The sequence below is a fragment of the Corapipo altera genome, unplaced genomic scaffold, assembly GCF_003945725.1.
Source record: "Corapipo altera isolate COAL_440 unplaced genomic scaffold, ASM394572v1 61411, whole genome shotgun sequence".
Taxonomy (NCBI): Eukaryota; Metazoa; Chordata; class Aves; order Passeriformes; family Pipridae; genus Corapipo; species Corapipo altera.
In genome coordinates, this window is record NW_020884875.1 from 4,582,918 (window position 1) to 4,610,541 (window position 27,624).

The window sequence follows — 27,624 nt, forward strand, 5'->3', positions numbered from 1 at the left end:
GTCATGCTGACTGCATCTGACTTGCCACAGCACCCTAGGGGAATTTGAATTAGCATGGGACTTTCCTTCAGGCTATTGACTGTGACAGTTGGTCCCTGTAACTTTATCCAGTTCTGGAGGAGACTTTTGCCCTGGCTGTAGCATTTAACAAACTCTCACCTTGGACATAAACAGAAACGTTTTCCATGTATTTGCACCGAAATTGGGCAATGCGCTCGGACAGCAGACATTCAGCAGTGTTACCATTTGGCTACCAGTGTCATTTGCTAATAACTGTGTAACAGAGTCCAGACAAGTGAGAGTTTTTCTCTAGATGTCATTGGATTTCGGGTCAAACTGGAACTGTTTATCATTCTAGGATACTTCTGGCTCATTCAAAAGCCAGAGTTTATTTCAATGTCCACCGTATGGACCATGTGGAGAGTTCTTCTGCTGTACTTATATGGCAGGATGGCAGTGCAGTATAGTCTCCTGTGGCCTCTTGAGAACTGGGTACTGCTAAATTGTGCTTGATTTCTGACTGAGGATAATATAATTTAACAATGGACAAAAAAATAAACCTAGCATATAACATGAGAAAAATATTTTGATAATAGTATATTATTAGATCAAAAAAGAATAACTGTCAGTAGCCAATTTCTATCTCAACTCATCCTTTCCCTCTCCCTGAAACCCAGAAATAAGTTACGATTATGTGAGGTTGTGTTTAGCGTCAAGAGGCTTGCAAAATGCAGAGTGATAAGTCTGTACACATTCTCTTCCGCAGTCTTAAATGGCATGACTCAGGAAATATATTTATCTCTAAGGATGCTTCTCAAGGAACTATACTTTTAGCAAAGGGTGATTCCTTGGTTTCCAGAGGCTGGCTGCAGATAGTGGTTGTTTCAGATAACTAATATATGATTTCCTGTTTTGAGTTTGTGGTAAAAAAGTAGTAACAATGTGAGTTGTATTTAGTCTTCTGCTAGTGACGTTTGTGTTTTCTATTCTATGGGCAACGGTACAAAATACATTGACATTTTTTACAGGTCATGAACTTTGCTTGCAAACCTGTGGTTGTGATTTTAGTGTTTTCACTATGATGTTATTATCATTACTACTGTTACAGCTAAGCTACTGTGGTGAGCTGTTATGCTGATATAATCCCTGTTAACCTCTCTTCCAAAGCTGCTTCTTGGACCTGGAGGAGAGTGATACCAACAGTGAGCTCTATGCCCATCAAAACTAGAAAAACATTTAGAATTTGATCTTATATTTTTAAGATGCCATTTCTCCCTAAAGCATCCCTGTTATACGGGATTATCAAAAAGGCTGCCACTTTACTACACAATGGTGCAGAGCAGATAAAACTCATTTTGCTTGGGCACACAGGAAGGGAGTTGAAAAATGAGGATGTTGTTTAACCTGTGAGCAACTCTGTGAACCTGCCTTACGTGGGAACTTTGGAGAGTAACTGCACAGTGCAACAACATGTCATTATTTCTTCCATCATTGCCATGTTTGGAGGGTTGTCAGGAGCCCGAAGGTGTTCCTTGGCTGGGCTGTAGCTTGTTCCTGAGATCCCACTGTTGTCTCAGTCCTTCTGAGACAACTGGGGAAGGAGTTATCTACTCACAGCAGCATCTCTCAGGGGACTGACTTTTCCCCTGCCGCTTCTGAAGTGGACATTCCCCTAGATATCAATCTACAGTTCTTTATCAGAAAGAAATCAAGTCCTTTATGAATGAGGAGTGGGCCCCCATGTCCTACAAAATTGTGATACTTAGGACTTAGTCCTCAGCCCACATTGCTGGTTCCCTCCAAAATGGCATGGAATACCATACCCTTATTCCTAGGCGCACAAGTGCCCAAGGAAAAGCAATAAATATAATGACCACAGTAAAGTAGAGTTGCAGCATTGTGTCATGATTAATTAATGCTGTTCTACGTTGTATGTTTGTATTTCTAAGTTTTCTTGTTTGGACAACTGTTCAGACTGTTTGGACTGAAAACAAAGGCTTCTGGCGTGATAATGAAATGACTCGAAAATGTAAGTTTTCTGATGCAGCAGATAATCTCATTTTTGTTCCAGTGCTGCAAACTAGAATACCAATAGTATTAGCTCTTACAGTTAGGGCATTTTTTCTGAGCCTGGAGAATTGAGGTGAATGGAGTTACATCCAGCTGGCGGAAGTCACAGGTTGTGTTCCCCAGGGCTCAGAACAGTTTGGGGACCGGTTCTGCTTAATATCTCCATCAGCAATCTGGACAAGGGAATCAAGTGCACCCACAGTCAGTTTGCAAATGATGCCAGTTCGGGCAGGAGTGTTGATCTGCTGGAGGGCAGGAAGCCTCTGCAGAGGGATCTGGACAGGCTGAATCAATGGAGTGGTGCCATGGGTATGAGGTTCAACAAGGCCAAGTGCTGGGTCCTGCACCTGGATTATAACAACCCCAGGCAGCACTACAGGCTACAGCAATAATGTGTCCCCCAGTACTGCGCACTGGTGAGGCCACACCTCAAATCCTTTGTTCGGTTTTGGGCCCCTCACTATGAAGAGGACATTGAGGTTCTTGAGTGAGTCCATGGAAGGGCAGTAAAGCTGGTGAAGGTTCTGGAGCATAAGTCTGATGAGGAGCAGCTGAGGGAGCTGGGGTGTTTAGCCTGGAGGAGTCTCAGGGGTGGCCTTATCACTCTCTACAACTACAACTACCTGAAAGGAGGGTGTAGGCCCTAGGGGGTCGGTCTCTTCTCCCAAGTAACAAGTAATAGGATGAGAGGAAATGGCTTCAAATTGTACAAGGGAAGGTTTAGGTGGATATTAGGAAAATTCCTTCCTGAAAAAACTTGTCAAGCATTGGAATATGCTACCCAGGGAAGTGGTGGAATCAAGATCCCTGGAGGTATTTAAAAGATGTGTAGATTTGGCACTTGGGGACATGGGTTAGTGGTGGACTTCGCACTTCTAGGTTAAGGGTTGGACTTGATGATCTTAAGGGTTTGTCCAAACTACGAGACTTTATGATTCTAATGTACCTCAACAGGCAGTTGATGTGTTTGCTGTGCCACAAGCTTAATTTATGCCTTAAGGGAAACGAGGATAACAGACCTCTGAATCATACATCTTGGCCCCCTCAGCTAAAACATTCCCATTAGTAATGCTTTTTGTTAAGGCAAACAGGGAATGAGTAATTCCTTGCCCAGGGTATTATAACACATGTAAAGAGTGCTAGACAGGCATAATGCATGGGCAGGGTACTGTAATGAAAAGGCAATTTTTTTCAAGCATGTGTCAAAGGCTATATTTATTTTCTTCTGTTGGGGGAGCTGGCACAGATGAAGAGCCTTTTTCACTGGGATCAAAATTCTTCTTTAATTGCTTCTGTAATAATCTTAATCTTTCTATTAACAGGCATTCTTCATAACTGCTGTGAAGCCTACAATGTTGGGCTCCTGGAAGCAAAAATATTTTCTGGTCCACCAAGAGAGCAGTTTGGATACACAGTTCAACAGTTTATAAATGAACAAGGCAAATGGTAAGCAGTTTGAACATCTTGTTTTACGTCCAGCTGAAAGGTTAAGGAAAAAACATTGCAACTCTTAACGTTTCTTCTACAACTCCAGCTAATTCCTTTTTCTATTAATCTTTTTACAAAAAAATACTTAATGTTATTAAAACAAAAGTTGAGATATTCTAGAGACATATGTGTGTGATGATTCAGGCTTTTTTCCTCAACACTGTGCAATCTGAGATTTTCTTTCTGTTAATCTTTTGCTTTGATCTCCAATACACCAGTTTTCTCAGGCTTACAATTTCTGTAGAATTTTAACTCTCATTTCATTCTTTCCTATACCAGTAGCATCTTTATTACATTTTACATATATGTGGGATATTTTTTCCACTTTAATATTGTTGAGGTTAAAACAAATTATTAGGGTTGGGGAGTTGTAATTATTAATATTAAAATTAAATTAAGTTAAATCTATATAATTTTGTGTCTGATACAGTATTAACTGTTTGCTTGTCAAGGGATGGTATATTTGGACGTATGTCACACAATCCTAGCAAAGGCCTTGTGTCTGCTACATCTCTTCAACCATAAAATTTGACCTGAAATCCACTTTTGCCACAACATTGGGCTTAATGAGCAATTAGTAAAATATTTTGCTAGAGATGTTGGTTTCAAAAAGAACTTTAACATATTAACACGGAGTAAGCATATTTAGTGGAAGACACATTGTTTCCTCTTCTCCAACCTCAGCAGTGGCAAAGCTTAAGGTATCTGTCATGGTAAGGACTATATGTCTATAAAAGTAGTTGAGAACCACTGAACTCTTATGTGGTTAGTTGTGCATACGTGGTTTTAAGTCTACAGTAGAAAGCCACACAAGATAATGTATACTGTCATAAGCTGAGACACTTTAAACATGTCATCCTTCATAGACTGAAACTGGTGTCAAAACCCAAATAGCCACAGACTGGCACCTTTGCTTAAGTGACAGTAGATGGATACCCAGTAACTGAACTTTATTCAGTAAAAAGAAATTAAGATGTCAAAATCTGAAATCCATGGCAATGCACATGAAAATGTATTTTACAGTTGAAGTTTGGAAAAGCCCATACTGAGCCATCTGAGACATTTGTGCATAGCACTGCTCAGGGGCACTGTGCAGTACAGTTTGCTGCACATAGAAATGTGTCTGACAACCTACATCTCACTGGTGTTGCTGTGTTTACTGCCGCTGACCAGGAGACAATAAGAGGAGAGCAGAGATGTATCCTCTGAATTAAAAGCTTGGCTTTTCCTCTCTCTCTGTTGAATAGCCTTCCAGCCTATCCCCACCCCCATCTGATGCTGTGGTGGCTTCTCACTGTGTTTCTGCCTGCTTTAATTATGTTTAGTCACCCATAGATCAGAGATCTCTTTTTTGAAAAAAAAAAAAACAAACAACTTCTGTATAAAGGCATTGGAGGAGAACAAAAATGCCTGCCTAAAGTGAATTGAATGCTTTTGCCTCATACAGGGAGAAATTGTCTTGTGTTTTATACTTCTTGTGAGTTTTTCTACAAGCTTGTGGCAGAAGTAATAAGTGCCTGACTCACCTAAGCTATTTATGTTTTAGATTTCCCTCTTTTATTTTTACTTCAGATATAAAACCTACTGCACTACCACTTTCTTGGATAATGTGTGCTGAAGTTTGGGGAAATAAAGTAACTTCAGTTTAACTTTTCCTATCTTACAGAATCATAGAATCATTTAGGTTGGAAAAGACCTTTACGATCATTGAGTTCAACCAGTCTTCTCCTAAGTATATGAATATTTTGAATCTGGTAAACTTTTGTGTATATAGGCACATCATCATTTGTTATTTTACTGCATGGTGTCTGACCCAGCTTCAAAAGTCAGGGTGAAGTAACTAGGACTTGTTAGAGACTCTTCAGTGAAGAAAAGCTCTTTTCAGTCTCTCTCTCTCTCAGTCATTAGACAAGCTTAAAAAAAAGTGAGTCATATTTTACTCTCTTGTTCTCTTAATTTCTAGGCTATTTTCTTTTGCTTGTGACACTACATTTTCTTTCCTGTGTACATTGTTTAAAAAAACAATGTAAAAAACACAAAGAACACCACCAACTAACCAAAAAAACCCCAAACCAAACAGAAAACTGTTTGTTTTCTCCTGTAAGCAATGCAGAGGCTGCAGTCCATGCACAGAGTGCTTGTTGACATGGCTGAACTGGGAGCAAGATAAACACTCTAAGCTTGCATAAGATCCTGGTGATACTCTCTGTCAGAGGGGAGCATTTATCATCATATGCTTTTTCTGAAGAGATCATCATTGTGCAGCAAGAATGTGAAGTACTTGAAAACTCTGTCCAGGCACAGTAAGTAGGGCTGCTCATCATATCAAATGCTGCTGGGGTACCATCTCTGCACTAGGTGCTATGTAAAAATACAGCTTTAAAAATCCTCCTGTACTCTCTCAAAGAGTAGAAAAGAGAGATAAATATATACAGCAGATGCTAGTTATATTATTCAGCTGTATTTTTGGGAGTTATATCTCCTGAGGCAGTAAAAGCTATAGAAAATGAAAAAGAGAAGAATTTTTGCAGAACTGCATGCAGCAGTATGTTTTCACTTTTGCTTGGAGATAACTTGAGAGAGAAGAAGGCAGACAGTCCAAACAGAAGCACAGGACTATTGAAGGGGCTGGTACATGTTGGGACGCTATGACACAAACCAACAAGGCAGCTTTTTTTTTGTAGAGTCAGATGATCCAGGATGATTGGGCACCAATCTGCTATGCACTGATGGGCATTGATGGCATGTGATGCTCATAAAATAAGGACAGAGTTGCAAGTGAAGCACAGCTCAAGTTTTTCACAGTGTCTGGCGGGAATTTCAAAAGAGGAGCTCTATAATGAACTGAGGGAAAATTGTGAGTACCAAAGAAACTCATCAATTAGAAAAGTTGAAGCAGTCCACCACACAAGTAATTAGCCATCACAGAAATATCATTCAGTTTACGCTCTGGTTCTCCCTGTTGTGAGGTCATCTGTATTTGAATCTTAAATTGAGACCAAAATATCTGTTATTTTGAAACATAATTTTTTTAGAAAGCCAGACTGTACCCTGTCAGTTCCTCTTGAACGTGCATGCCCTGAGCAGAAGCTGTCAGTACATTCTTAAAAGATAACAGTACTTACTCCACGCTGAGAGTTGGATTTATGTCTGTCTCAGGTGAGGAAGACTGAATAGCTGTATATAGCTGTTAAAATGCTTTTTCTTAGCCATATGTGTCTTCAGACATATGCTCAGCTGTGCCCGTGTGCTTAGAATTTGGAATTTATCTTTTTTAATTTTGTTTTTGAATTTATGTTATGGGATTTTTCTGTTCTAAAATATTTTGTTTCATCCCATACATCAGTAATGACACCTTAATGTGTAGTGCACTTACTGATGTATCACATAATTATTACACTACAACATAGTTTTAAAAATCATTGCATACTGCTCACTGGTTATCAAATACAGCAGCCAATTCCTGAGATGCTGTGTTGCATCTTCAGACCAATAAGATGTTTTGCCAAGAAGACATGTTTCTGTAGCAACTTCTGTTGAAATCAGTACATTTTCAAAGCTTTCTGATTTTAATAAGGAGGGCCATTTCTTTTGAGGAGGGTAATTTTTTTAACAGAAAGCTGCCATTGTTACAGCTCCAATTTATCTGTGCCAGCACCACTTCTAATGCTGAGTTCTTTACCTCGCTTCTGCTTTCCCCAGCTGCATGCACTGCAGTTTGCCCTTTTCCTGCTTGGAGGAGCTCTGGCTGCTGTTTTCTAGACTTTCAAGTTTATTAGTCAGACTTTCTTGTCACAGCTCGCTTGAAGTTTTGAGTGTTGTTCAAAGGATTGAAAGTTTTAGACGGTGAGATGTGTTTTAGGGAGAGAAGCATTTTTTGTTCTTCATATCTACTCATTACTTCCTGTAATTGTAGGAAAAAGGGCAAGATGATTTAAGAGATCCTTTCTACCTTTTTTTCCTATTGGCCATCTCTGTGTTCAGGGGGAAAAAAACACACAATGAAGAGCAAATGCATGAAAAGTAAAAAAAAAAACGGGAAAATATAAAACATGCTCTGACAACAGCTGAGAATTCATCCCTTCACTATGAATTCTGATTTTGCTTTCTGCTACATCACACGTTGCTGATTACTAGCTTTGTCACAGTGTAATTTCCCAGAAATAATTCCTGTTGCACTTTGATCTGCCACTCTTGCAGCTTGTGTGGTAGGGCATAGCTGCTGAACTTTATTTGACTTCATGTAGTTCCATTGTTTTGTATACAGTGTTGGAGACTGATTAAGGAGATGAATAATAAAATCAGTGGCAATATTACATTATATTCGCTATAGTATTGTGTAAAGACAGTCTGCAAGGACACATAAGGAAGTTTTGTAAAAATAAATATTTTAACTCATAAAAAAGACCCTTAATTAATATATACAGATGACAGAGTTTATTTGGAAACAAGCATTTTTAAGTTTTTTAGTACTCATTTCTTGCATTCTTTCCTAATACATTCTGTTTCACTTTCTCTTATGTGCATCCTGTTTTATCACAGAAAACAATATTTTTGTAGTTAGCAGGATGCTAGCCACGTACTGTCTTCACTTCTGATGTTTCAGAAAGATACACTTGCATTTTCCCAGAGCAGTATTGCATAATTCTCTGCTGTAATGGTTTATGTTCATTCTCAAAGGCAAGTGGGACTTCCTGATTACTAATGTAGATTAAGGCGTGTATTGGTGACAGGTTAGTCTAGTTAAGTCAAATAGCGGAAGGGGTTTATTAGCTCTGTTTGTTTCTGAAACTAGTAATAGTCAGTTCTAAGTGTTGCATTCTGTGTAGGGAGTGGCATTTTTTGGCTTACAACGTAGGTGGACATTGAGATTCATAGACCCTGCAAATCTACAAGAAATACAGCAAAATAAGTTAATAAAATAACTTCCAATGAACTATGAGGAGTACAAGCTAAATTAAAGACAAAATTAGGTCTGCTTTGGGCACAGTTGGCATAGACTTAAATTTGGGGTTAAAATTAGAAAGGTTCATCTTGTTTGTCTTACATTTTCCTCTTTGTATCATGGAACAACTACAAGGTTAGTTTCAGGGCTAGTAAAAGTAAAATTCTCATATGAATATTAAGTTCTAGAAGGGGATTGGGTATAAAGAGGGGTGGTTCCTTGGTGTAAACAGAAATCTGAGTTGAAGTTAATGTTGAGGTTGGGGAAAATGGGAGCCAAATAAAGCTCATGGGATGAGCACAAGTGTGCATGCTGAAAGGGAGAGAACTGCTTTTAGCAAACTGTGGATGATGATTGTCTCTAGTTTATGCCAATAGCAAGGGTGAGGGTTGGAGGAGGGCTTGGAGTTAGACCTGGAGTTAAGCTTGGATTTGGGACAAACAGTGGTCTAGCATGCTTCTCTTCCTCTTCTCCTCTTGTACTCTCTCTGTTTATGAGTGAAACTACATGCTTTGGGCTCTCAGGATAACCTGTGGCTGCAGAGCAATGCCAGCTCAGTGCAAAGATTTACAGTGAGTTTCATGACCAGATGTGGTTGCAGGGGCTATTTCCAAGACATAAAGTCATTCTTTGAACAGTAGCTGTCATCCTGCAAGGACTCTGAAATATGTTTGCCTTCTGGGAAACTTAGGAAAAACATGCAAGTATTTATAAATGTACACAGTGCAATGTCCAGCTGGACAGTTAATGCTGAAAAGCTCATCTAGTTTCAGATATTGCACATGCAGCATTGCTACCCATTTAAAACTGTTTCCTGTTTCCATGAAAACTCCTAGCCCTCCCTTTCTCCAATTCTATAACAATATCTAACTCTGTAGTACCTAACAAGGCAGGAGAGCACAACACCTGTCAATCACTGTGGACATCTCCAACCCTCTGTGTCACTGCAGGTATTTTCAGGATATATTTTTGGTTGGCACATGACCAGTGGAGTAGTTTCTCATGAACTGTGGTTATTTGCTCCAGAGCTGTGATGCTTCTGGTTTCCACTGTGCAGAAATGCTCAAACAGACTCAGAAAATAACAAGAAGATCAGAGGCTTCTTGCAGCTAATGTAACGTAGCTTGTTTTTATATAGAAAGGTATTTATATGAACCTGAGTTGCATGTTTAGAGATGCTAAAAGTACACAAAATCTTGTTCCTGCAGCCTGCATAAATCACCATTTTTGAACAAGGTAATTGAGGAGTTATGCGTTTTTAAAATATTCAGACACACAAGACATAGAATCTGAAATTGAACTCCCACTGGTAAACAGAATAATGTTATGTGTGCTCTAAAGTTTGTGTTTAATTGAGGTGAAATAAAGTAAAAAAAAATAAAGGAAATGCAGTTAGCAGTATTTTCTTTGAGAAAGCTGAAAATGTCTCAAATTCTTTCTTGTGCATCTAAAATGATGTATTTTTGTCATAGCCATTGTATTCAAACTAGCTATAAAACTGCAGCAGTAAAATCAGATGATCCCTGGATAGTAATATGATATATAGCAATAGCTTTGAAATATAATAGTTTCAGAAAATTTGGAGGTTTTTTATAGTGCAAGGTATATTTTAATTAACTACCTATAAAATTTTAGAGTACAACAATTTTGCTTTAAGCAACATATTGACCAACTGAAAAAGATGATTTCTAATGAAACTCCATATTCTAATGAAATCCATATTCTACGAGGACATTGCTTGTCCTTTTGCTGTCCCCAAAATGGATTAATTACTACCATGGATTGTTCTGTTTGAAAAGCAAAATCATATTGTTGCTGGAGCAAATAACCAGTCCCTGCTTTTCAGTCATCTGTTTCATTTTTTTATATCCCTTGAGATCATCTTCAGTCTTGCAGCGAGTTGTGTTGAAAAATAGGTGTTCTTAAGCGGTATTACCAGGAGGTGAAATAACAGTTTTGTGAAGGCTTTCACATATAAATAGAGGAGTCCGAGGAGCAGATATTGGAGGGGAAACCTTATGGCGGATGAAGAAATGAGTCAGAGAACAAGAATCACTTTGTGTTGCAGGCACAAATTATCAGAAGCCTTAAAGTTCCTGTTCAGAATTACAGACTTCATGCAGCAGATGGTTACTACCTGCAGTATTTTCTTTATGATTCAGTGTTATCAAGGTGTGGTAGTGTTCAAGTTCAGACAAAAGTGTTTGACTGTTGCCAAGCAGATCCTGTAGAAAATGTTTCTTATCAGTTAAAAGAATAACTTAAAAGGAATCAGTTAATGATTAACTGATAGAACAATAAGTAATTTATCTCTCAATCCCCAACATATATATTTTAAAATTTTTATGCATCTTAGTATCTTTGCTGTATTTCTTCTGACGTATGACATATTGACACATTAAAAAACCAGTACATGTTTGAGCTCTCTCCCCTTCTCCACCAAAGCTGCCCTTGGTGAATCCAGTGTATTGACATGCAAGTAAAGCTTTTGCACAGTTCTGGAGAAGACTCCTACTCCTGAATGCCCTAGGTGCTGTGTCTTGTGAAAGCATCTTTATTCTTATCTGTGGTGTGCTGTGCAGTGATGCTGCTGAATTTTCCAGTATCATTAAGGACCTAATGAAGTTGACCTCAGTGCCTGGCAAGGTTATGGAGCAGATCATCCTAAGTGATCATACAGCACCTACAGGAGGACAAGGGATCAGACCCAGCCAGCACAGGTTTAGGAAGGACAGGTCCTGTCTGACCAACCTGATCTCCTTTTATGAGCAGGTGACCCACCTAGTGGATGGGGGGGAAGGCTGTGGATGTGGTCTGTCTGGACGTCAGCAAAGCCTTTGACACCGTCTCCCACAGCATACTCCTGAAAAAACTGACAGCCCACAGCTTGGACAGGGGCACTCTGTGCTGGGTTAGGAACTGTCTGGAGGGCCGGGCCCAGAGAGTGCTGGTGAACGGGGCTGCATCCAGTTGGCAGCCGGTCACCAGTGGTGTCCCCCAGGGATCAGTGTTGGGCCCAGTTCTGTTTAATATCTTTATTGATGATTTAGATGAGGGGATTGAGTCCATCATCAGCAAATATGCAGATGACGCTAAGTTGGGGGGGAGTGTCAATCAGCTGGAAGGCAGGAGGGCTCTGCAGAGGGGCCTGGACAGGCTGGAGTGTTGAGCTGATTCCAGCAGGATGAGGTTCAACAAGGCCAAGTGCCGGGTCCTGCACTTTGGCCACAACAACCCCATGCAGAGCTACAGGCTGGGCACAGAGTGGCTGGAGAGCAGCCAGGCAGAGAGGGACCTGGGAGTTTGGATTGACAGGAAGCTGAACATGAGCCAGCAGTGTGCCCAGGTGACCAAGAAGGCCAATGGCATCCTGACCTGGATCAGGAACAGTGTGACCAGCAGGACCAGGGAAGTGATTCTTGCCCTGTACTCAGCGCTGGCAACACCTTGAGTACTGTGTCCAGTTCTGGGCCCCTCAGTTCAGGAAGGATATTGAGGTGCTGGAGCAGGTCCAGAGAAGAGCAACAAGGCTGGTGAAGGGACTCGAACACAGGTCCTATGAGGAGAGGCTGAGGGAGCTGGGGTTGTTTAGCCTTGAGGAGGCTCAGGGGAGACCTCATCGCTCTCTACAACTACCTGAAAGGAGGTTGTAACCAGGTGGGGGTTGGTCTCTTCTCCCAGGCAACCAGCAGTAAGACAAGAGGGCACAGTCTTAAGCTCTGCCAGGGGAGGTTTAGGTTGGATATTAGGAAGAAATTCTTTACAGAGAGTGTAATCAGGCATTGGAATGGGCTGCCCAGGGAAGTGGTGGATTCTCTGTCCTTGGAGGTTTTTAAGATGAGACTGGATGTGGCACTTAGTGCCATGGTCTAGTAACCGTGGTGTTGTTGGATCAAGGGTTGGACTTTATGATCTCGGAGGTCCTTTCCAGCGCAGCTGATTCTGTGATTCTGTTACTTCAGGTTGTTGGTTGGTTCACCGTGGAGTGGCTATCCTGCTAACAGAACTGGAGATATTTATGCATGTCCTGTTGATACGTCCAAAACTACATGTAAAAAATTGAATTTACAAGGTAAGTTGTAACCAGTAATGTCTTCCTGCAATTTTTCAGTTTTCACTTATTTTTGTACGATGACACTCTACCTTATTAAAACATTTCTTAACTAGCTCTCTGCATAATCTCAGTCTCTTTGGGGTGTGCTGCAAGCACACAGTGCCAGCTGCTGATAAGACTGTCTGTCTGAGGAAAAACTGGTGCCTGCAACTTGAGTCAGGCCAGGGTGTGGGCATCTGGCCTGTAGTGCCAACTGCTGGTGGCACTGGGGTCTAAGTGTCACTCACTGGGGTCTTGAACCTCCAGACGTGGAGCAAGGAATGCTGTAGGTCCCTAAGCCATCTGAACCAGGGCTCTGTGTCATTGAAGGGCTCCTTGCTGGCATCTTGGGGTGGGCTGATGGGAGGATGAGTGTCTCTGTCTTCCCCAGACCAGATATGGGGATGCGTGTCTGCAAACTAAGTATAAAATGACGTTCACGTTTGGATACAGTGAAAATACGGGACAGCAGAGCAGGCTGAGACGCCTACTTTATGTTTCTTTGTGATGCATAGTATTTCTGCCCTCCACCCCCCTTCCAAGTTTTTGTCTAAAGCCTGATAACTGGATCAGAATGTCCTGAGGAATGTAACAGTAGCTGCTCAAGCTGCAGCTACTCAGCCAGCCAAAAACAGGCAGTAGATAGTGCGTTTCTTTCTCTCTTTTGCCTTCAGCTTCCATGAGGCAGATACTCTTAAATGGCCATACTTGATTCATCTCTATAGTTAATGGCTAGCAATTTTTTTTACAAAGATTGGGGTTTGTTTCTTTTGTCTCAGAATTGTATGCAGCCACTTGGAAAGGCATCTTTGATTCTGAGAAATCAAGTTTTTGTGAAGGAATTCTAACTTACTAAATTGCTTCTGCATCTTATTTATTATTCTGTCATTACGTAATCTCATTTTATTTCAGCTTTAATAAATATTCCAAATGTGACTGAAATAAAGGAAGACATGAACCTGGGCTTGACTCTGATACAGAACTCAAAAACAGGAGGATTTTTGGTATGTATCAAGATTGTATTCAGTATACACAGAAATGCCTGAGGTGAATGAAGAAACCAGAGTTCTCTACCTTGGACTATATTTAGTCCAAGCTAAATATATTTTATTATGTACCATAGATTAGTACATCTTTTGCATATTTTAAAATATTCCATACTGCTGTCATTACCTAGGGTCCAAAATCAGGAAAATTGTGAAATCTCTCCTGTGTCATTTATCTGAACATCCTGTGGAAGGGCTTATAATTAAAGACTCAGTAATTTAAATTGGACAATATAGGCAGGAATATTTCCATCATTATATTCTTTAAGGGAATCTTTTATAGTTCTGATTGTGTTTCAAAAGACTGTATGTGATCTCTCCTCCACCATGTGCACTTGCACAGGGACTGTCCTCCTGAGGTGTTAGGATTTCTAGTCCCATGGATTTAAGAAGTGTTTCATTTGGTTAGTGAGCTGGAGGAGGATGCATTTTCTGTGTGTATATGCTGCAAAGAACTATTCTTGGAGCCTGTGAAACAGATTTCTTAATTGAAAGGAAGTGAATGCCTGTTTAATATGCTTTTTTTATAATCTTAATCATAAGCATGAAAACTGTTGCTGTATAGGTTTATTTCAGTTTGATGTGTACATTGTAGCTATGTGCAGTAAATAAGTGGAACAATAAATTACAGGTAAAAGAGCTTTGAGGCTCTATTTAAGCTTTGTATTTTTCAGTTGTATCTTCCTAGCAATCACAAAAGTATTCAAATATTTATTATATTCATTAACACATAGTCCAGTTCACTGAAGTACTTAAAAGTAGGCCTAATTCCAACGCCCTTGCAGTTAGTAAAGTTATTCATAACTTCAAAATACAGCAAGAGTGCTTTTCTTGATTTTTGATTTGAGAAGGTACTGATTTAAAAAAATCTTATTCTGTGTCTTAAATAATACTTTTAATTACCGTTAATGATGTCCCATGAATACCCACTTTTAATCAGTATCAGTAACTGCAGTGTTTTAAAATGTCTCATGTAGGAAAGGTTCTATTTTCTAATAATATTTGAACTTCTCTCAGTCAAAAAGAATTTCCTGATCTATGTGTTACTGATGGACCGTCCTTAAATTGCATGAAGGAAAAATGAAAAAAAAGATTGACTGGTAAGACATGAACAGGCCATGTCTTTGGCAACAGGAGTTCTTTTTGACATATGGAGAATGGGTACTGGGGACAGGTGCTTATCTGTGACTCAGCCTCAACATGTATCAGAAACCCACAATTGTGGCAAGTATTGGGCTACATGGGTAGAATGCCTGCTCATACTTCACACTGCTGCAGGCCAGGACTTTGCTCTGGGACTCTGTCTGTGGCAGCTGGCCTTTGTGATGGGCTCTTTGGGCTGTGCTTAGGGCTTCCTCCTCCTAGCTCGCTGTTCTCCTTCCTCCTGTGGCTGCTCCCCTCTCAGCCTCCATCCACTTGCTGCTTGCCCAGGCCCTGGGCTGCTCGCCTGGGGCATGACGCAGCCTGTAGAGTCTGTGCCGTAGCTGGTTCATCTGTTTGATGCCATGTGAATGCTTCCCACAGGTATCCTAAGTACAGGGCAGTCATTTCCCACACACTCATTACATTTTTCTGAGGCATGCTTGGTCCTGTTGGAGACATGCTTAAGAATTTCACTGACGGTTAACAACGTTTTTTTGGAGTTCTCATTTAAGTTTCTATCAGTTTGTTTTTGGGGCAGCGCTGCACCTTAGTTGAAAGAAACAGCTCCCATCTACTTGCATGTAAAATCTCCTTTCTATATTTGACACCTCGCAATCGCTCTCCTTTGTCCTTTGCTTTGTTAAACAAACATAGAGTTTTTTGGCTGAAATGTGCTTTTTAAAATAAACTTCTCTCAAACAGGAGTGGCCAGATCTAATCTGTATTCCACATGAGTATTTCCAGGGCATTATACAGTGTATTCGGTATTTCCCCAGCTCAGCAGCAAGCGCTTCTTGTCACACATCATTAAGGCATATTGGCTTTGCATGCTGGCTCTGTGCATATGGTCACCCTGCAAATCAGCCACTGTTTGCTTCTCTCTCTTCCATTCAGTGACCTTCCAGTTTATGTCCGTATTTCTTAACGTAAGTCCTGAAGGGCAAGTCTGTGCCCCTTTCTAATATTCCACCTTTCAAGTTCATCAGTCCTTGATATGCAATCTCCCAGTTTTCCCCTGCGTTAATGATACATCTTAAATTTCAGACTGTAACAATGCTAGAACATTAGAGTTTTTCCCATTTTAAGTGAAGATCAGCAAAGATTATTAGAACATTTTTTTGCTTTTTCATCCAGTAGTGACATCACAGTTCTGACTTACCACCAATACAGAAGAAAATTAGAAAATGGGCAAATGAGATTGATCTCAAAAGAAATTTAAGGGCCAGTAGCTCTCCTCCAGCTTTGTAGTTACTAATACAGATGATTTATTTTGCACCTTTTACCTCTCAAAAATCTGTCTTTCCCAGTAAAAACTAATCATGCCTCATGTGGCAGCTAAAAAGAGCACTTAACTCAAAATCTGATAATGTAGATACACTTCCTTTCTCTCATCTGGAAAATCTGTCTGGTCAAATATCTTAGGATAGTGGGATGTATGACAGGTCAGTCATACATAGGATAGTGTAGTCCGACTATATTTTCCATTTACTTTTGACCTTAATTACCTTACCTTCCACTCCCACTCCCCCTCCCCCGTGATATTCTCGAGAAAAGGGTGATACTGCTGTTATCCTTCTCTTCTCTTCCTAAATAGAGGTGGTACATCCTCTGTTTACCAGACTCTCCTGACTAGGGCAACCAGAGAGTATATGTAAAGAAGCTACCATTTCTTACAGAACTGTTGGACAGAGGTTATGTAGAGGTGTTTGGTTTTATGTCTTTTTTTCCTGGGTTCCTAATATAATTTTCTTTTAGAAGGAAATATACCCCCCCCCCCATACCTATATACAGCTGCCTCCCCATCCTCATGACAAAATACTGTCTTAATATTTTTTTTGTCCAGGTGCTTTCGTACCTACTCTTCTGATATCAGAGCTGTGGTTTTCATGCGGCCAGCTCAGTTCTTGTTACAGAGATGGTTTTCATCAGGAAAGCGGGATTATTTTCCACGAAAGGCAATGAAACATGTAGCCAAGGGGCGTGAGAGGCCGGGGTCAAACTATTTCTTTTAGTGCGGCAGAAGAGGGGGCAGTGCTCACTGTGAGGCTGCAGTCCCACTGGAGATGATGTAGTTTAACTGGTAAATATTTTGGCAAAGCGAGTTTTCCCTGAGGAACGCGGCTCCCCTAAGGTGCAGCTGTGAGGGCCGAGCTCTCGGCCGCGCTGTCGGCGTCACCACCAGCCCCGTGCCCGGGGCGCTGCCGCCACCTGGCGGCCACGGCGACGCTGCAGCGCGGCCTGCTCGGCAGGAGGGCCCGGGCCGGCAGCGAGGGAGAAGGAAAACTGCGCCCAGCCTGCGGGACTGGGGTCATCCCGGGTAGGGAATCCTCCCCGTCAGAAAACCTGTGAAAGCGGCTACACTGATTGAAGGGATTTGGCCTGGTAACCCCAGAGGGCTCCCCTAATCCTATATGCTTCTGGTCCTCCTTGTTGTGGGTTTGTACCTGTATGCCTGTAGTCCTGCTTGTTGTGAGTTTGTATGTAGATACGGTGAGACAAATACTTTGTTATTTTTATAGTTTCTTTTTTTTGTTGTTGTTATTTTTAAGACTTGTGGTCCCTTGTGGGCACAGCAGTGTGGAAGACAATACTATGCAACAGGAGTTTGTTCTGAAATCAGTCCAAGTTTCCAGATCCTAAGAAGCTTTTCTCCTGCTGTTCAAAGTAAGGCAACGTGTGCAAAACGGAATCAATTAAAACAAAACAAAACAAAAAAAATAAAATTAAAAAACCCCAACCAAACAAACAAACAAAAAAACCCCACCAAGAAACCAACCAAAAAAATACCCAACCAAAAACCCATATCAAATTAAGTTAAGCTACATTGTGTTGGGGACAGTTGATTTTGATTTCTTAAAAAATGTATGTGCCAAAAGCAAAGTCCTGTGATAGATACATAAGGACTGAAAAATCATGACCCAATGCAAATATGAATATGGTCTTGCTCCTCTGTATTCAGAGGCATTGCACCAGTCCAGGCTGCAAACCTGCATACACTTCTTCTGAGTCCTCATTCTGGCAAAGCCTTCTGATCTGAGGTGTTGCCTGTGTGCGACCTAAATAAAGAAATAAACCTTTGGATTTAGCTGAAGGGTATATTGAGACTGCAAGTGCATTTAATGTTCACTTTTTGTTTTTGTTTTAGGGTGTTCCTCTGTTATAGATGTGGTCGTGGTTTGTGATGAGTCAAACAGCATTTATCCCTGGGATGCAGTGAGGGCATTTTTGAAAAAATTTGTACAAGGCTTAGACATAGGCCTTAACAAGACCCAGGTAAGTCAAAGACATATTTGAGAAAGACCAAAAAAAAAAAAAAAAGAAAAACACCAAAAAACACAAAACAAAACAAAACCAACCAATTTTAAAAGAAACCAAATGTGATTTAGTGTAACTACAGTACCTCCCCCAAAGCTGCAGGTTATGCAGTTATCCTATTCAGTGTTGAGGATTTTATATCACAGCTAGCCTATTTCAAAAGGGATTAGTAATTTAATTCAAAATATAAACCAACTGAAATAGAAATCTAGGTTATATGTATGTGAATCAGATCTCTTTCATTCATTTGGTATAAAAGTAGTTAAAATATAGTCTGTTGGGATGTGGTTAAAGTAAAACAGGTTTTTAATGGGCTTTCATACAGCTCTTACTTTCCAACTGCTGCATCTTTAAAAAAGGAGTTTTTCCTTCTGGGTTACTAACTGATTTTCGAGTTCTGTTTTCCTTTTGATTTGGTGATGGTAAGGAAAATTTTATTGCCTTCTGTCTTTACAGTTGTCCATTTACCATAAACAGGTCTGGGAATAAAGACCGGGGCACTGGAAACCTCCCTCCCAAAGGTTGCCTTCTTCCTTGGGCTACTTTGGAAATGAGGTGCTTAAAAGCTAGGCTTCCTTCTTTATGAATTTCACCTTTAGCACCTTCTCTTTTTTTTTAAACCCTGTATTAAAAATAAATAGGGTTTGCAATGCTGCAAAGTAATCAATCTTTAGGACTTCCTTAGAAGAGATCAGAGTGAGGTGCTGTCATCTTGTAGAATTTTTGCTATTTTCTTATTTTTCCCAGAGCTCCTCCTATTGTTACTATCCATAAACTCTTTCAGAAGTAACCAAGCAAACATTTAATGTCTGCCGTTTCATATTTTTGCATTAGGATATTGTAGTCCATAATAAATGATATAAGGTGCAAGAGCATTTTAGTTTTCTTTGTTTTCCACGTGTTAATATTAATTGGTGTTGAAAGAAAATGATAACCTCATGTGCATCTGCCGGGCTTTAATTCCAACTTGATATAAGTAAGCATCATGGTTCTATGTAACTAATTGTAATTCATGATAATCTGACATAATTTTTTTATTGCATAGGTGGGTTTAATTCAATATGCTAATGATCCCCGTGTAGTCTTCAACTTGAATACGTATCAAACAAAGGATGAGGTTGTTAAAGCGATGGAGAGAACATCTCAGAAGGGAGGAGATCTCACTAATACTTTCAAAGCCATTGACAATGCAAGGTGGGACACATTGATGTTTACTGTGCAACTATTGTAACTTACCTTAAACAGCAAGGAGAACATCCTGAATTTCATTCCCACCAGGAGACAATTTGCTCAGGGCCTCTGAGTAGGTTCCCAGTGGCAGGCAGAATCCTGGCCATTGCAGAATGGTACAGGAATATGTAAACTAGACTTGCTGAAAAGCGTGTTGTTAAAACATTGGGTTAAACATTACACTAACGTAATTCTGGTACCCAACAGAGTTGCTTTTTCTGTCACACGTGTTTAAACATGACAGTGCATCAAATACAGTGGACAAGGTTTTAGGAAAGATACAAAACCATTGAAAGAAGTAAAAGTTTATCGAGGGTTTCAGTTGGGCTTGTGAGATTGGTGCTTGTAGGTCAGGCTTTGGTTGATTGCAGAGAAAATAAAACCTCTTCTCTGTTGTCAGTTTGTCAGTGCAGCACCAGCAGCATGAAAAGTAGGAAAAGCTTAAAAAAATATTCTATGACTCTCAATACGTATACAAACCAGGTCTGTTTCTCAACAGGAAGATGCTGTTTTTAAGCTGGATCAAGGACAGAACTCTAGACCAAAATGCATGCTGAATCAAATGGCCTTGAAAATTTAAGAGCAGACTCAGCCATCAATGGAGTAAATATTTGCAGTAGTACTGAGGAGCCTATAATTAATTCTCCTCCACGTTTTTCTGAACTTGGTGAAGCCAGTTTCTGGTGTCATAAAACTTAAGTAGTTCTAACAAAACCCACTTTTTGTTTAGAAATATTTGTACAAAAAAAAATTTGGTTTTCAGGTAATTTACATTTCTATCAGAATTACTATCCAGTTCTTCCAGTCCTACTATTTTTATCTTGTAATCCTGTGTACATTTCTTAGGGCTCTTTGAGCAGTGGTTTGTGAAGAAGTTATCAGGAGCATAACTGAAAATTCTTATTGCAGATTGTTAATTCACAAAGAAAAATCCACTACAGAAGCACCTTGTTCTAAACCAGTGATGGACATATTCATTACAGTATATGTACTGAATTCCATCCATTATAGACTGACATGTATGTTTTATAACAGACAATATGCCTTCTCACCTGAATCGGGAGGACGTCCAGCAGCCACAAAAGTGATGGTTGTTGTGACAGACGGCGAATCACATGATGGCTCCAACTTGAAAACAGTGATAGGTAAATGCAATGAAGACAATATAACCAGATTTGGCATTGCTGTAAGTAATACTAAAATTAAATAATATTGCAATTTTTAAAGATTGTTTTGTTGTGCATGTATGAAAGGGCACGTTCTATGCATAAGCACTATATAGTGCATGCATTGTTGCACTGGTGAGACTGAAATGCAATCAGATTAATCCTTATAAACTAGTGAAATACTAGTCTTCTTTACTGGCTGAAAGAACAAGACTAGTGTTTCCTGAGCAACTTAAATAATTTTCTCTTTTACCACATTTTATGTATTATTCCTGTCTGAATGCTGCCTTGCATAGGAATACAGTCTTATAAGCAATTCAGTAATATGAATGAAGATGGTTCTTTTTTTTAGTATGTAGAATATTTGCTCAAATAATACAGAAGGAAATGGGGTAACACTATGATTTTTTTCACTCGTCTCATTTTGCTGTTTTTTTGTTTGTTTTTTTTACCCAAGGTTTTGGGATACTTAATCAGGCATGAACTTGATACTAAAAACTTAATTAAAGAAATCAAGGGAATTGCTAGTCATCCAACAGACAGGTATTTCTTCAATGTATCATCTGAGGCTGCACTGCTGGAAGAAGCAGGAACACTTGGAGAGCGCATTTTTAGTATAGAAGGTAAAATACTCAATGTCTCTGAAAAATTAGATCAGATTCTCCCAGCTGACAAGCTGGCAATTTTATTTAGCTTCAGCTTAGAGTAGGATTGTGAAATTGAGAGGCAGCTAGAGCTGCAGGCTACTTGCACAGGTGTTCTCCCAGCTACTTCACCCCTAATAAGCCCGAGCTTCAAGTTAGTTTTTGCAGTTTGCGGAAAACATTTCCCAGTTGATGAAAATTTCTATCAATTCATCATGGGCTTCAGGCATGGGGGTTTGTCTATATGTGTCCAAATGTATTTGGAACTATTACCATCATCTTTATGCTTGTCAGCTGCAACTCTGTGAATGCTAAGCAACTGTAAATTTAAAAAACAAATCAGAAGACTTGCTTACTGGTTTAGGAACTGAAAAGCTACAGTAGTACAATCTGTGTGATGCCTACCAGGCTCAATCCCTAACATCACCCGTGCTTTTGTGTACTGTTTGGAGGAAGGTGTTGCAGAGGTGACTTGAAGACACTTTGTCACCCCCAAGGCCAGCTTTTAAATTTTAGTTTATATTCAGACCTTGCTCCTTAATGAGCTGCAGCCTTCCTGTGCTCAGGATGGAACTTCCTTTCTCTGTCACCCCATCTATTCTTTACTGGTCCCATACTGCTAGTCAAAATAAGAGGATAGGTTGAGCTCCTTATCTTGCTTTTTCCTGAGTACTTGAATTGAATCAATTTTATCCATTTTATCAATTTCCCGTTAAATCCTCCAAATTTTCTATAGTTTATCAGCTCTGATTTCCATTGTTTGTAAATGCTTTAGCAGAATTGGTGGGTATGTACAGTCCCTATATAGCTAAACTCACAGGCAGTAAGGTTGGGTATTGTGTGGCTCTAAGGGGCTAACTAACCACATGTGGATATCTGTTTTAACAGGTACAGATCAAGGTGATACTTTCCAAATGGAAATGTCACAGGTGGGCTTCAGTGCATATTACTCACAAAAAAAGGTATGTGAATATAATTATTTAATGATACGAGTAGATGTAATTATGTGGACATGAGTGCAACAAAAATAAGAGTAATAAAGCACATTGTCCAATTTTAAGATCTTTTTTACAAGCAGGTGAATGTCAAATTATTCTTTTAATTTTTCCTGTACTTGAATGCCACTAATAGATGAAAAAATATATATTAATATGTGACACTGAATAACAGTTTCTTTCATTTAATGATTTTGAGATGTGTTAATACAATGATTTCCATGATTTCTGAGTTCATGTAGCAGGGAAAAATCAGTTGTTCCATGTTTGTATCTTGGACTTGAATAACTCAGAAGAATTGAAACTACATTGTGAGTCTGGTATATTTCTCGGAAGTCACCAAAATATAAATAAATCAAGTAGTAAAATTATTAATTATAAAATTAATAATATTTCATTTAGAAATTAGAAAGAACATAAATCGGATATATTTAATGCTAATAAATTTTAAGATTATCTTGACCAAATAGGTCCTCTTTGTAAAACTCAAGTGTGGTTCAATAAACTTTCAAGTGAAAATATGAGAAGGTTGTTTCTTTTTTATGGCCCTTAAAGATGAATGAAATAATTTGTAAAAGTATTTGCACAAATTAAAGTTTTAAATTATGAAGCACTCGATGCTAGGAAATAAGAAACATTTGGACATTCCTTCAAGAAAATTACACATCCAGTTTTATTGTAGTTTTCTATAACAGTATCTCAGTTCAGTGAAGCATTTTAGTAATTTGAATAAACTAAACTGTGTTTGTTTTCTATGTACAAGTCTAAGACTAGGTATTTCTGTATGAAGTATTCTGTTTAATAAGCCATGTTAATTTGGAGTTTAGGTTTAACTGTTCTCTCAAGAACATCTCCTCATATAAAGAATTAAATTCTGTATCTATTTCTTGTATCTGTCCTGTATCAGCTATTCTGTGTCTATCAGCTTTTGTGTGCTGTCATTGGCACTTTTGTTGTCAAAAAGGGGGCTTTAGCTTTTTCTCACAGATTTGTTTGCATGATCCTCAGTCTTCTGAGGATCATGAGTGCATAAAAGCATTACCTTAGCAATCCCAACCCCAGGGTGGACAGACTTAGGAAATTGTGTTTAAATAAACCCATTTTATCTTGAGTTGCAGTGCCATGGGAACTAAAGTGGTCACTTATCCTCTTGCAGGAGAGGGGTGATAATCCCTCTTAATAGGGCAGTGAAGTCCTGCATGGAAGTGGTAATTATAAGCAGCTCCAGTCAACTGCCTACAGTCTTTGGATTGTACATCACTGCTTTAACACAGTGATATAGAAAATTATCTATGATAACTTAAGCTTTGCTCACACTTTTTCTAAATCAGGTAGTTCTAAAATGTTGACTTTTTTTTTTTTTTGAAGGATGTTCTGCTGCTGGGTGCTGTTGGGGCCTATGACTGGAGTGGAACAGTAGTACAGGAATCTTCAGACAGAGTCACCACCTTTCCAAGCCATGTGTTTGAGAAGATTCTACAGGACAGAAATCATAGCTCATATCTAGGTAAGGGGCTGAAATACAAATTTGGAAATTTATCGAAGCTTAATTAAAATAGAAAAGTACTTGGAAAATTCTCCTCTAGCCAGATCCCTGTTACGAGCTAATCTGAGAATATGAAAAGAATTTTCAGTTGGAAAATATTTAATTTACTGGACAACAGTTCATTGAATGAGGTCTTTATTGTGTTATTAAATTCTACTCATACCAATGTGGTAGACTGAAAAAAAATCAGACTCTGTCACTGGTGTGGTTTAACCCCAGTCAGCAGCTAAGCACCACACAGCCACTCACTCCCCCTGGTGGAATGGGGGATAGAGTCAGAACAGTAAAAGTGAGTGAACTTGTGGGTTGAGATAGAGACATAACAGTGACTTGGGAAGACAAACACCAACACTCTGAACGTACCCCCTTCCTCCTCCTTCCCCCAGCTTTGTATGCTGAGCTTGATGCTATATGGGATAGGATATCCCTTGGGTGAGCTGGGTTCAGCTGTCCTGGCGGTGTGCCCTCTCAGCTAAAACATCTCTCTGTTATCAACATTATTTCCAGCATATATCCAAAACACAGCCCCATACCAACTGCTGTGAAGAAAATTAACTATATCCCAGCCAAAACCACCACAGTCACAGAGGCATAAAAAATTATGGAATTTGAAAAAACTGCCTAGTGAATCATTATGGGTCCTTTCTGTTATATTTGTATGTTCTTCCCCAGTTCCATGTGGATGAGAAGCTGATTGACTTGCTGTTGTTTCATATGTGCTTGCTATTTTCTTGGCCTTTTCCAGTTCAGTTTATAATTTTAGAAATATTGGTACCATTTAATAGAGGTCTTATTTATAATTCCCATATGTATTCTTTGACACATTTTTGTGACTCAATAAAACCAGTCAGTTTGTATTCTCAGTTCACTGAAATGTTTTCTGCAAACCTTCAAGATGCCTGCTCTGATGGTTTATCCCTGAATATGCTACTACATTAAACACCTAATGACTCAGCATTACTTGAATCCAAAACAACGAATAAATCTAAACCCAGCCTAATGCGGAGTAGCTTCTTTTCATGTGTGACCTCTTCAGACTTTCTCTTACTTCCTTTTTATAATAGTTTTTAAAAGGTCAGGTCACTTCCTTTCTCTACATGGCAGTTTTAGAGTATTTACTTCAATCTTTTTTGGAGAAAACAATGTCGTTGCCTTTTCTGTCTTTTCATTTCCCTTCCACCTTCTATCCCCCACTAGTAGCTCTCCATACCAGCTCTCTCTCACCATCTTGTGGGAGCACAAGTTTAAGAGGTGCTACCACATGACAGCTTGCTAGATTGGTCCCTGTTCTGCACTGCACTCTCTCACTTCAAGTGGTTGCCTGCTATATTAGTCGGGAATGTGTGTCCTAAATTGCAGAATAAAATCATGTTTCATTGTTGCTCATTGAACTTCTAGTCACAAAGGATGTTCTCACCCTAGAAAAACAGTGTCTGAACAAAAATATGAAGTAGACTGGTATATGTAAAGATCAAGGCATAATCCTTTTAGATTTTGTTCCTCATATTGTCCTGCAGCTTACTAGAGATCTGCATTTTCTGTACAATCACTGGCATTTTGTTATTCAGTTTGACTATGGAATTATGCAGAACGATTTTGTTTTCTACTGTTAAAAATAAATTTGCTCTAATTAAACCACAGAAAAGTGAGGTATGTACTAATGCTAGATTTATAGTGCTAAGACATGTTTAAAATATTTTCAGTATTAAACGATGTTTCCTTAAAGCAAATAATGTTAGAATAATGGTAATGAGGATTAAAATAGCTATTAATATAGCCTGTTCTATTTGGCTAAAGCACTGGGCTGTGGTTTGGTAAGCTGTGAGAAAATGCACTGCAAGCTTTGCAGAAGCTAGGTGTTCCTCCCTAGTTTGAAGGCTGGCCCAAATGTTCATCTCATGTTTCTCTTTACTTCTTTTTTTCCAAAGATACTCTTTGTGCTTTTTTTCCTATCTCCTTCACAAGCATGACATTTCTGTGGTCTGTGTTTTACTGAATAGGCTAAAGTACTCTATTCTGCAAACCTGTTCCAACTTGATCTGTATGTCATTGTTCTGTCCAAAGTATATTGCAAATTTTATGCATATGTGACTGTGTAACTTCCCATCTTGAAAGCATCATTCTCTGTGATTAACATACCAGACTGACTCATCTTCTGCCCTTTATGGATAACCAACTGATGAATTGTAATTAATGGTCTCTCACACATGTTAAATGTTGGCTTCTACCCCAGGTTATTCTGTTGCTGTTCTCTCAACTATGAGCTCCATCTATTTTGTTGCTGGTGCACCAAGATCCAACTACACTGGCAGAGTGGTGGTTTATGATGTTGACAGTGATGGTAACATTGCAATTGTACAGTCACAGAGAGGAGAGCAGGCAAGTATATTTTGGTCATGAATGCAGACTTTTAGGCATCTCTTTTTATTGACCCAGCAGTAAATTGTAATTTGTTTTGAAAATTCCACTTTCTTGCAAAGCATTTAGAATCCCTTTTTCTCTGCCACTAGACTGTTTCAAGAAGGTCAACTGTAACTCTTAAAGAGTGGTAAAAGATAATGTACAAAGCTAAATAATGTATCATTCTGTCAACAATTCTAATTGATATATAGATACTCAGTGAACTCCACTCTGCCTGAGAAGTTGTGAAGTAGACAACATCAGAAGAGAGATCTGAAAACTCAATCTCTTTTTGTCTATTTGAAGAAGAGCAGTGAGTTTGGTTTCATCTAAGACAAGTGTGAGAGTAGATCAAAGCTTGGGTAGGTTCATGTGCACAGATATAAAAAATATACCTCCCATAGCTTACTCTCTGTTGGCATTTGTATTGCTTAGTGGTAAAGCCATAGCAGCAGCTACTGGACAGAAGCAGTGGACACATGGTAAAGATAAGATTCTTCAAACACTGGACTATGTTATATAGTAATTTAATTTCATTCATCAACAGGCAGTTTCATTAAGTCATATTGGAATATTACTGGATGTAAATTTTCTGAGTCAGATGCTAAAACATGTTTTATAAAGTCCACATACAATCCTGACCCATTTATTACTGATTTCAGATTGGCTCCTACTTTGGCAGTGTGGTGTGTTCAGTGGACGTCAACAGGGATTCTGTGACAGATGTGCTGCTTGTGGGTGCACCAATGTTTATGAATGACCTGAAGAAAGAAGAAGGAAGAGTTTACATGTTCTCTGTCACAAAGGTAACAATGGCTCAAGCTGGCATTGCCTAGGGCTAACTTCTTTCAAAGCAGACTGCCACATGCATGCTAAGAGGCCATTGGCCTCTTCAGTATCTCCTAAGTCACTCTCAGTGAATCTTTTCAAAGTGTTAGAAATATTTCGAGTGATATTTTTTCTAATAAGACACAGAGCATGTGCTTTTCCTGGGATGTGGCATAAGGGCAGGGGTGAATGATTCAAAGCCTAACTCTTTAGAAGACCATGGGTGGAGGCCTTCCCAGTGCCACCTCACCTGTTGTGCTTTTCAGTAGCAGCTGCAGGCTTTCCCCAGAACTGCTTGTGCGTGTAATCTGGGAATTAGCCTGATGGAACAGGCCATGTTGCTGAGAACACAGCTGCATTGGGCAGGGCACGTCTCCAGGATGAAGGACCACCGCCTCCCTAAGATCTTGCTTTATGGTGAACTTGCCGCAAGAGAGGAGCCCCGAAGAAAAGATACAAGGACTCCCTGAAACAACATCTCAGCCTTGGCCATATTGATCACCATAACTGATCTACTCTGGCCTCCAGTCAGGAGGTCTGGAGACACATCATCTATAACACTGCTGATGCCTTTGAGAACACACACAGGATCACTCTCAAGGAGAAAAGACAATGCAGAAAGAGTCGTGTCTTGCAGAATATACCATCTAAGGAGTCTTTCTGCTGTGCTTTTTGCAACCGGACGTGCCTGTCTTGCATTGGCCTTTTTAGCCAC

General features: G+C 39.5%; 1 protein-coding gene and 1 long non-coding RNA gene across 4 annotated transcripts in view; one reads left to right on the forward strand and one right to left on the reverse strand.

Moving 5' to 3' along the window:
- The window catches only part of ITGA2 (integrin subunit alpha 2), a 69,782-nt gene that overhangs the window by 15,342 nt on the left and 26,816 nt on the right, over window positions 1-27,624 (forward strand). For 2 of the 3 annotated variants that reach the window (XR_003526208.1, XM_027634471.1), the window contains exons 2-13: window positions 3,393-3,516; window positions 12,466-12,575; window positions 13,509-13,600; window positions 17,335-17,449; window positions 17,931-18,058; window positions 19,146-19,294; window positions 20,366-20,516; window positions 20,954-21,119; window positions 22,029-22,102; window positions 23,504-23,642; window positions 25,915-26,060; window positions 26,744-26,887. Coding sequence is in view for 2 of the 3 variants with exons in the window: in XM_027634471.1 (XP_027490272.1) it covers window positions 3,393-3,516; window positions 12,466-12,575; window positions 13,509-13,600; window positions 17,335-17,449; window positions 17,931-18,058; window positions 19,146-19,294; window positions 20,366-20,516; window positions 20,954-21,119; window positions 22,029-22,102; window positions 23,504-23,642; window positions 25,915-26,060; window positions 26,744-26,887 (1,538 nt within the window). In the remaining variant the exon portion in view is untranslated. Of the gene's footprint in view, window positions 1-3,392; window positions 3,517-12,465; window positions 12,576-13,506; window positions 13,601-17,334; window positions 17,450-17,930; window positions 18,059-19,145; window positions 19,295-20,365; window positions 20,517-20,953; window positions 21,120-22,028; window positions 22,103-23,503; window positions 23,643-25,914; window positions 26,061-26,743; window positions 26,888-27,624 lie in introns of those variants that run through there. The other variant, XM_027634472.1, reaches the window with a different exon arrangement.
- Window positions 17,477-26,014, reverse strand: LOC113943127. Its single transcript, XR_003526209.1, has 4 exons — window positions 25,821-26,014; window positions 20,383-20,458; window positions 19,337-19,429; window positions 17,477-17,841 (listed from the first exon to the last, which is right to left on the reverse strand). It is a non-coding gene; the product is annotated as an uncharacterized LOC113943127 (long non-coding RNA).